Below are 11089 nucleotides of genomic sequence, written 5' to 3'. Positions count from 1 at the left end.
GTATTTCATCCAGCAGAACTTTACTGCTACTGAAGGCAAATTCGCATGATAGTCACAAATCCAATACATTCAGGATTGGCACTATCCATAAGAAATCCGGTTGCAGCAGACTTAACTTAAACTTACAATAACTTAACCCACATTTTTGTGTATTGCATAGAAAAAGTCAAAATGCTAAAACTGAAACTCTTAAAAAAAAAAAGCCAATGTGGAGTGTCTTACAGTCCTAGGAGAAGATGGGGTACGTGGGCCACAGCTTAGCCACCCGTCTTCCACCACAGAACTTTGGCACCACAATCTGCTGCCCTGTGGAGCAGCTTAGCATCAGATCATTTTTAACTCTCTGAAACGCACACACACACACACACACACACACACCCTCTCAAACCATACACTGTTAATGTCCAGTATTCCCATCTCTTAAGTCCTTTGCTTTCCAGTGTTTTTTAGAGAAGGTAAAACTATCTTTCCTGTACTTGTCTTCTCTCTGTCTCTCTTGCTTTCTTTTCCTGAAGATCTCACTGAGGAGAGATGAAATATTGATGAATGTTTTCCATTCGTGCTTTGGATAATTTAGTTTTTTCTCCATGCTCAGCTGTGGGAACTCCACTTCCTTTCTGATAGGAAGAACTTAATTGAGATCTTGGGATGGAGTGAACTATTAGCTGTTTGGTATACAGAATGCAGGATTACTTAAAGACTCAAGACGACGACATTTTTAAGAAAATACCTTTTGGACAAGCAAACCTTCCTAGCAGACCTCTTTTATAAAGAAATGTTTGGAGACTTAATTATAATAAGAAGAAGCCTTCCATCAGCTTTGGCTGGTGGCCCAGCTGCACCCTTATCTGGACAGGGATAGCCTAACTACTATTGTCCTTGCACTGGTAACCTCTAGGTTGGATTACTCCAATGCATTATATGTAGGGCTGCCTCTGAAGATGGTTTGGAAACTTCAGCTGGTGCAGAATTCAGCAGCCATGTTGCTTACTGGGACAAGACAGTTTGAGCAAATTACACCGACCCTGGCCTGCCAATTAGTTTCTGGGCCCAATTCAAAGTGCTGGTTTTGACCTATAAAGCCTTAAATGGCTCAGGACCACAATACCTCAAGGACCACCTCTCTCCATATGAACCAACCTGGACCCTGAGATCATCCTCTGAGACTCTTCTTTGTGTGACTCCTCCATGAGAGGTCTGGAGGGTGGCAATAGGAGAACGGGTCCTTTCTGCAGTGGCTCCCTCTTTGTGGAATGCTCTCCCCAGGGCGGTTTGGCTGGCGCCTTCATGATACATCTTTAGATGACAGGTGAAAACGTTCCCTTTTAACCAGGCATGTGGTTGATTGACATCCAATGCCCTTTTAAGTGTGTTGTAGAAGGGGGGGTTATTGGTTTGTTTCTGTTCTTATTTTTGTTATGTATTTTGTGGTTTTATATATTGTAATTTTATGTTGTGAACTGCCCTGAGACTTATGGGTATAGAGCAGTATACAAATAGTAACAACAACAACAACAACAACAACAATAATAATGGCAGGTCCCTGGATGTCCTGCTTTCTTGTCTGACTGGTGCTAGATTGCCCATAATCTGTCAGATTAAGGATAAGAAAACAAGATGAGATATATCTATATATTGGATTATATTAAACATTTAACAAAAGAGTGAGCTTTGATTAGGTTGTGGTCTAAATCCCCTTGCAGTGTGGATATTACTATGTGCATTGGGCCTGGGTTTATGGAATGAATCAATTCCGTAAGCATGTCAAATGTATAAAGTGTGAATTAAAGAGGGCTGCATATTTCATTCGATTAGAGCATTCTGTTTATATTTGCTGATGATTGCAGAGCACTGCCGGAAATGAAACTGAGGAAGTTGATGGCAACTGCATGTGTGGATTAAGAAGAAAAAGAGGAGTCAAAGTCACTGGGAAGCAGAACCTTACAGCAGGATGTGAAACTATGGACACTTCTCACCCTGGAAACACTTCTGATTCTCTCTCTCATCAAAGAACTCTTGCTCACCTCAAACCATGTACAGATGAACTTCTTCAGGAACCACCAGGCTTCCCAGCAATGCAGGAAGCAGATGACAGCCCTCCCAAATATTGTCATACAACAGAAGACCCACAGCAGGGCAGAGAGGAACCTCACGAAAGCAGCCCAGAAGCTCATGGGGCAATACAAAATTTTGGCAAAGAAGACCATGCACTGAAAACAGATTTAGATGGCAAAGAAGAGAAAGGTGTGTGTCTAAATACAGCGAGAATCAGGGAGAATTCAAAAACACCAGGAAATTATAAAGAGAAACCTGACACAGCAGAGAAGGAGTGGAAGTTCCACATGACTGAGAAAAAGGACATGGATCATCATGCAGCAACCCAGGAAAAATATGAAAGCAAAGACTCTTTAGCTTTGGGCCCTGGAATTTCCAAAGAAACTTTGCAAGAGTTGAAAAAGCTGTTGAGAGAAAGCCCAGTGCTGAGTACCAGGGTTAGGAACAGTGGCAAATCTAGAAGTCCCTCTTCCCATACACTTCCACTGAAGTCTAGTGATAATCAAAGGAGCTACATGGAAACGTTTCACCCTCATTTAAGAGGAGGTGATCAGAAAGCCCTCTCTGGGCGCAAGCCAGGAGCAGGGCTAGCCGGGAAGCCACCACTGCTGCACAGCTCTGCTGGGTTGGATAAGCAGCCATCCGAAAGCGAAGATATGGACCATTCTCCTGGGAGGCAACAGACACATTCCCCCAATGCAGGCAGTGCTTCAGAAACTAAATTTGAGCCCACATCTGGTAAGGAAGTTAAGTCTTCGCCTAGAGCACACCATATAGGGATGGGAGTCTTCTCAGTTAAACAGAAGTATTGCCTTGACTTGTTTTTATTGATAACACAGACTTGTGTGGTTCATGGTATGCAAGGATATTGCACACAAAAAAGGTGTGTGTGTGTATAAATGCCACAAGTGGGAGGGTCAGAGGAGCCCATTCAAACTCAGTACAGTGGTACCCTGTGTTACGTATGCAATCCGTTCCGGGTCGCGCCACGTAACCTGGGCACATGTAACGCGAACGAACAAAAAAGGAAAAACCCAGAAGTTTGCTGGTTTTTGCGCTTCTGCGCATACGCGAAGTGCGCAGAATGCTTCTGCACACCCGCACATCGCGCGCACTCCATGGAGGACTTCCGGGTCGCGGAGGTGCATAACTTGAACGTACACAACACGGAGCGTATGCAACATGAGGTATGACTGTAATTAGGGCTTGGCAGGGGAGAAGAAGGTGGGTGCCTGTGTTGTGTCATTATCAGTGCCCCCCCTGATGATTTTTGCCAAAATATAAATGCTTGCTTCCAGTCCACCCCCTACCTCAGCAAAAAAAAAAAAGTCATTTTTGGTAGCTCCAACAAGGAGAGCAGCCAGAAGTATCATGAAAGCATGAACTCTGAGGGGGAAAGCTGCAGGATAGCTCTTGAAAAACATGGATACCATAGAGACATCCCCTACTCCAGGCATAGGGAAACTCAGCCCCCCAGATGTTTTTGGCCTACAACTCCCATGATCCCTAGTTAGCAGGACCAGTGGTCAGGGATGATGGGAATTATAGTCCCCAAAACATCTGGAGGGCTGAGTTTGCCTATGCCTGTCTTATTCTAATGGGAGGGGGGCACAGGAATGTTCCAACTCAGATTGCCCCCAGTGAGCTTCATGGCTGAGTGATAAATTGAACCCCAGTCTCTCAGGTCCTAGCCCAGCTCTCTAACCACTATACCACACTGGAATGAGCAGAACCTTCCTGAGCAGAACTTTTTTAAAGCTAATCTCAATGAAATGCATGTAGAAGTTTTGCCTGAACAGGGGTTCCTTCAGATTCACCCAATCCATTGCTTGCTGCCTTGGGTGTTCCATGCAGAAAGTGAGGCTATGAACTGTAATAATAAATACATCATTTAATGGAGAACTAGGGCTGTGTAAAGCTCTTCACCTGCACGTCACCTGGCTAACCTTATTGAAACTCTACTAAGGCCCATGAAATTCCTAAAGAAATATTGCCTGAGCAGGAACCCTGCAAATTCACTTTGGATTGCATGTGGATTAGGCAATATTTCGAGATGGTTTTAATTGGCTCCAAAGTAGCACATATCAATCATGTGGAACTAATCTGAATAAATGAGTCCAACAAATGATTGAATCTGTGGCCACCCGGAATCCAGAAAGCTAGATTTTTGCATCTTATCCAAACTGTATCATAATTAGACCCCTTCAGACAACTGGTTGCATTTGCTTCCGGCAGTTTAGTGACTACAACTGTTAATAATGAGTGAAAAACCAACTGTCTGAGAGCAGCAGAGGCCTGTTTGAAATCTGTGGGGCTCTGGGGGGTGCATTCAGCTAAGTTTTTCTTAGGGTGGCCCCATTAAAATGAATGAACGTGACTGAGCTAGGTCCATTAATTTCAATGGGCTTACTCTGAGTAAACCTCAGTTGATTGCCACCTAAAATGTTTCACCATTTATACGTTGCATATACACAGACGTTATCTGTGTGTATTGCTAAGTTATTATTTGCAAAGTGTATCTTGTTGAGCCTTAAGACATGCTGCACCAGAAGCTTTTCTGCTTCAAACCCTTGAAATCAAGATGCTTATGTTTACAGTGGTACCTCTGGTTATGAACGCTTCTGGTTACGAACACTTCAGGTTACGAGCTCCGCTAACCCGGAAGTAGCTGCTCCTGGTTGCGAACTTTGCCTCAGGATGTAAACGGAAATTGCGCGCTGGAGCGCGCCTCAGGATAAGAACAGTTTCAGCTGAAGAACGGACCTCCGGAACGAATTAAGTTCACAACCAGAGGTACCACTGTATTGATCTTTGTGTGGGATTGTGCACTGCATTGAAAAGATATACCAGCATGGACATGTTGATGGCAAACATTTAAATTTTGACCTGATCAAGTGTATTTTCATTTTTAGAGCACGGCAGAGATCCCAGTGTAAAGAACATCCCCCTTCACTTGGTCTCTGAGATTGAGCGCATTAAAGAACAGATGTCCAGAGACAATGTACGTTTTGTCAGGTTTGAAGCAGCTGACCTTCATGGTGTGTCAAGATCAAAGAGCATCCCGTCTCGTTTATTCCGGGTATGTTTACACATCCCCTGTAGCAAGTTTCTGTGTTCCTTGGTCATGAAGAGAAAACTTGCCACACCACAGACCTTTGCCATGTGCAATACAATTCCATTTTACACAACATATATTTCCTCATTTGTTCATTGGCACCCCATAGGCTTATTTCATCTCCTCCCTGCTGCCCCCCTGACCTGCCAAAGCGGTCATTCCTCAGCCCCGAAGAAATGCAAATCTAATTAAGAGAACTTGTCAATGTTGATTCTTTACACATCCAAGACTCGCCTCCCCTCAGATTTATCTTTCCTTTTCTAAACATTTGCAACATGCACAACGACCCTGTTTTATTTGACATTGGCAAATTGCAGGAGGAGGCCAAGAGCAAATTACAAAAGGCACTGAAGTGATAGCATGGGAATCATTCTAGTTTAGAAGTATTCCCTTTTCAGTGATTAAATCAGATAAGAAAATACTGTTGTATGCATGACGGCTTAATAATAATATTGGCGATGCTGGTGTTCCAATAAATATGAGTCATATTATGAAGCATTTGGTAGCAGCTGTATAGAAAGTAGTGACCTCTAAGGGCCTTTTGGTGTATTGTTTATGTGATACTCAGCATGGATGGTTTATATGCTGTATTTTAGCTATAACCGTGTCATGAATATTTCAGGTTCCATTGAGTGAAAATATATACTGGCATTACTGGAAATCTAGTAAAACCTTGCTTTCATTCTAAACTTCTTTGAAGCCCCAAAGGCAATTTTCTCTTAATTTTGTCCTTAGATCTTGCTGTAGTTTTGAAGCTATGGGCTCAGATCCAATTTTCCTTCACTGATGCCATTTAGGCATTAGCAGAAATGAACTCTCTTCCAGGGAATTTAATGCTCTTGAAAGGCGATGGGGGTAATGGGACCATCTTTTCACCCATCACTCAATTCAAAGTGCAGGGAGCCAGGCTCACCCTTTTCAAATTAACCTGAACCTGTCTGACATATCCCCAGCCCAAGCTCAAATTAAAGTTGAAGTGAAAGTGTAAATCACCCTGGTGTTCTTCAAAATAAAATAAAAATTAAGTTGGGATGTAAGATGAGCACAGGTGTGCAGGACTAGGTCTAACCACATGTACAATATTACATGTACAATATTGCAGGTTACTGACATAGGATGCTGTTGGATTCTTGGAAGGAGCTTTTGATTCAGCGTATGCCTCTGCTAATAGAGAGGGGAGGCAGTTCTTAGGAATTCTATTCCCCCTTTGCAGAACCAAAGGACCAGTGGATTTCCTGCCTCCCATCCAGGTGGTTCTGTTTCTACCTGCACATTTCTAGCCTTGCTTGTTGGACTGCTGCATGTCTTATCTTTATGCCTTCATTTATTGTCACCTTGGCAAGTTGTTTTATGGGTTTGGGGTGATTTTCAAACATGTTTCAGTTCCCCCCTCTTTCAGGTTATGGCCTCTTTCATTCCCCTCAAGTGTTTCGGGACCTCCCAGAACAGGGTGGAATGTGGGGTGGGGGCCTGTAAAGGGAATAACAAATAAGACAAATCACCTCCCCTCTCCTCCCATTTGTGAAGGTGTCTGCAGGATAACAAGCCCTTCCTTGAAACCAAGGGCACCAGTTGGATTCCACCTATTGTTGGGTTAGCCAATGTCACCTGTTAACAAATTTGTTGGATTATTTTGTTCCAATCACCTGCTGAAACGCTTTGGGTATGCAGGACAAACTAGTGTTAAGGGAGTAAACCTTGGAGCAGATGTTTTCTGTTGCAATCACACACACACATGCTTGTTTGTAAGGAAACTAACCTTGTAGATACAGAAAATACATACCGTATACTTGGATAGAAAAGTTCCCAGTTCTAGTCTAGCTAACTAGTCTATAGTAGAAGAAGGAAGCCATGAGGTCCAAGAGGGAAGTGTGAGAAGTAGGAGGAAGTTGTAAACATGGTGCAACCTGAGACGCAGCTGGTTGCTAACCTTTCACAGAGGAAGTTCACTGAAGAGTTAGTGAACTATACCACAATCCAGAGAACCACACAACCAAAATGCTCACTGGGACTTTTTATTCCCCAACCCTATTGGCAACCTCCAATGTACTCTGTGAGTGCCTGTTCAAAGAAAAGATGCTAGAGGTCCCACTGGACACTTAGAAATCTTTGGATATATATCTCATGAGATACAGTGCATAATTCCCTTATGGCTCAAGTTGCTGACATCCCTGCTTTTGAAGTGTGGCCCCTTACATATCACCAAGAAAGAGGAAATCCATCATCAGAATTAAAAGGGCAAAAGAAGACGCATATTAGCATAAAATTTACATGTTATAATTTATATGTATAGATTCAAATTTAGAAATATACTATAGCTGAACTAGAAATAACCTCAGTTTAATGGAAAAGATTCTGTGTCTGCTCAGTCTGCTGTCCTGGTGCTTTTAATTGTTGATGGGCTGCTTCAGGGCTCCTGCTCTCCCTTCTTAGGGTCCTGTATCTTTGGTCTTGCACCAGCCAGCCCTTCAGATAAAGGACTATGTAAAATCAGACACACAGCCACCCTTGCACAGAATTTGAACAGGACCACATAACACCGGTCCTGAGAGATCTACATTGGCTCCCAGTGCGTTTCCGAGCACAATTCAAAGTGTTGGTGCTGACCTTTAAAGCCCTAAACGGCCTCGGTCCTGTATACCTGAAGGAGCGTCTCCACCCCCATCATTCAGCCCGGACACTGAGATCCAGCGCCGAGGGCCTTCTGGCGGTTCCCTCACTGCGAGAAGCAAAGCTACAGGGAACCAGGCAGAGGGCCTTCTCAGTAGTGGCGCCCGCCCTGTGGAACGCCCTCCAATCACAGGTCAAGGAAATAAACAACTACCTGACATTCAGAAAATACCTGAAGGCAGCCCTTTTTAGGGAAGTTTTTAATGTATGATATTTTTGTATTTGATTTCTGTTGGAAGCCGCCCAGAGTGGCTGTGGAAATCCAGCCAGATGGGCGGGGTACAAATAATAAATATTATTATTATTATTATTATTATTATTATTATTATTATTATTATTATTATACAAACATAGCATTTCTCACTGTTGTAATCAAACTGTAATTGTACCTTATAATTGCAGTGTTAAAGTGACTACAGCACAGTCCTAAAAGTTTCTTCCCTCTGTTTAGGCCAAAGCAATCCATGGTGTTGCCATGCCCAGGGGTTACCTTGAACTTACTCTGAATCCCAAGGATAATGAAATAAACCATATAAGCGCCAGCAATTTCAACTGTGACATAATCCTGAGTCCTGAATTATCAACGTTTCGGGTTTTGCCATGGACTGAAGACACTGCTAGAGTGATCTGTGATTCCTTCGCTGTAACCGGCAACCCTTTGTTGACTTCCCCCAGGCACATTGCCAAACAACAGCTGGGGCAACTCCAAGACCACGGCTTTGCCCTGCGTTCTGCCTTCACTTACGAGTTCTGCATTTATGGCATTGCCGAAATCATCAATTCAAAGACGATCACTTTCCCCACTACAACCATACTCAATAACCAAGACCAGTGTTTCATTCAGGAACTCATTGACGGGATGTATCATGCCGGGGCAAACATTGAGAGTTTCTCATCTTCCACAGGACCTGGCCAAATGGAGATCTCTTTTCAGCCAGAGTTTGGCCTCAGTGCAGCCGACAGTGCCTTCACCTTCCGCACCGGCATTAAAGAAGTGGCCAAAAAGTATAATTACATTGCCAGCTTTTTCACCGAGAATGGATTTTGCAACTCAGGCATCCTCTCCCATAGCCTTTGGGATATCACTGGGCAGAATAATTTGTTTTCTTCTGGTTCCGGAGCCCCCGAATTCACCGACATAGGGAAGAACTGGCTTGCTGGGTTATTGGTACATTCTGCAGCTCTGAGCTGCTTGATGGCTCCAACCATCGGCTGCCGTAAACGCTACAATGTGTACCGCAAGGATTCCAAGGAGATGGTGACTGTGAAGTGGGCATGGAATGATAACAGCTGTGCATTTAATGTCAAAAGTCATGGCGAGAAAGGAACTCGGATTGAAAGCAGGCTAGGTTCAGCAATGGCAAACCCTTACTTGGTTCTGTCTGCTACTATCGCTGCTGGTCTGGATGGCATAAGGAGAGGGCTCAGTTTCCAGGAGGCATCAGAGGAGATCCAGAGCACTGCTCAGTTCAAAGTTGCAACAATCCCGCTGAAACTGGAAGATGCTCTCATTGCACTTCAGGAAGACGAGTGCATCCGGGAAGCCCTAGGTAACACCTTTGTCCGGTATTTCATCGCTATGAAACAGTATGAGATGGAAAATGAAGAGATGGATGTGGAAAGGAATAAATTTTTAGAATATTTTATCTAGCACAAGTGCATGACATTTTGAGAGCCACTGTAGTGTTGTGGCTAAGAGCCTGAGCTATGGATCAAGAAGTTTCCAGTTTGAATCCCATCTCTGTCATGAACTCACGGGGCAGTCTTAAGCAAACTGCTCTCTCTCAGCCTCAGTCCTCTCATCTGCAGCATGGGGAATAATAAAATTGACCTACCTTACAGAGTTATTGTAAGGATCACACCCAGATAATGCAAGTGCATTACTCTGAACACTTGTTAAATGCTATACAGAGTATCAGAATTGTTTATTGGTAGAAATATTGGTTTCCATAGCATTGTAGTAAATGTAGGTGATCTTGGATAAGGCTTTTTTCAGTTTCCAAAAGCTGGCATATAGAGCACCCTGATGCCTTTGCCCTAGAGTTCTGTATATGGTTGACATACTGAAAAAACCAAAGCTGGCTAGTGGAATCCTGTGCAGCATTGTACACACTTATTTCCTGGGTTGTTTCCTTCAGTACCAGTTTTGCAGTAAAGTGCTGAACTGAAGTTGTGAAAAGCTCCAGCATGAAAATCAGTCACCAATAAAAAAGGTTGTAAATAATTCCAATGCTGTTTTCTTCAGCTTTGTATACAGCAACTGGGAACCATTCACATATAAGATAAAGTCTATCCAAGTGTAGCTCTGTTAATCAGGGAGTGGTTTTATTTTAAGTTAAGTTCTAAAAGTTTTATACTTCTTAGAAGAATAATTGCTGAACTATGGCTTGTATCCTGAGTTCCATTTGGCAAACAGAAGGACTCATTCTAGACACATGGTGACTTGCAAACCCCACCCTTGTGTTGAAAGGTACCCCAACCATCTGAAGCAGATTTTGGGGGGTGGGCTTCAGTAGGAAGGGGGAAACTGACCAAAGCTGCATCCTTTTTCCACCAGTGGGGTATGAATGAACCTTTGCTCACAGAATGCTCCCGCATGTAGGGATTCAGAGAATTCGACTGGAAACAGAATTGGAAATGGAAATTGCCACAATTTGCATGTTTGTCCAAGGTCAGGAACAGAAATAGTGTATTTATCTATGCAATGTTCACAGAGATAGGTAGGTAGATCAAACCACTCATATTCACTATCTTTTTAAAGTCTGTGAATGTTACATAAATATTTTATTTTCTGCATTGTTGTTGATGTTTCCCTTCTTTCGAAATGAACAAAAGTTAATAACCTAATTGATTACGTTAGTTTCAGCCACTGGGGGGGGGATGAGGTGAATAATGAAGGTTTTAGCAGAAGCTGAGCTGTAGCAGAACAGAAGTGGAGCTGATTGCGATGAACATAGGACAGGGCGGAAATCACTGCCTCCAAGCCTTTGTATATAAGAAGAATACTGATTTGATCAATGACCCAAAAGCAAGCATGGAAGATGGGTGGATGCATGCCTTGGTTACTAGATAACTTCCCTCTCATTCCTCATCTGACATGCTGCAGGAAAGTTTCCACTGTGTGACGCTAATGGTTTTTTGTTATTGAAAAAATATTAATATTTTATGGCAGTGGATTGGTTTAAATTCAAAGTGTGAAGTTGGTCCGTTACGTTTTGTAGGAGGTCTTTGGAGATACCACAAGGGATG

General features: G+C 43.1%; 1 protein-coding gene across 1 annotated transcript; it reads left to right on the top strand.

The window, feature by feature from the left end:
• The first annotated feature begins 2051 nt into the window (after window positions 1-2051).
• Window positions 2052-9750, top strand: LGSN (lengsin, lens protein with glutamine synthetase domain). The gene is made up of 3 exons (XM_033145414.1): window positions 2052-2801; window positions 4970-5134; window positions 8292-9750. Exons 1-3 carry the CDS (start codon window positions 2076-2078, stop codon window positions 9489-9491), a joined length of 2091 nt encoding a protein of 696 aa, XP_033001305.1. The 5' UTR covers window positions 2052-2075; the 3' UTR covers window positions 9492-9750.
• The last annotated feature ends 1339 nt before the right edge of the window (window positions 9751-11089 follow it).

This window comes from Lacerta agilis, chromosome 3, assembly GCF_009819535.1.
Source record: "Lacerta agilis isolate rLacAgi1 chromosome 3, rLacAgi1.pri, whole genome shotgun sequence".
Taxonomy (NCBI): Eukaryota; Metazoa; Chordata; class Lepidosauria; order Squamata; family Lacertidae; genus Lacerta; species Lacerta agilis.
Note: the sequence above shows the minus strand (reverse complement) of the source record. Positions and strands in the feature narration are given on the sequence as shown.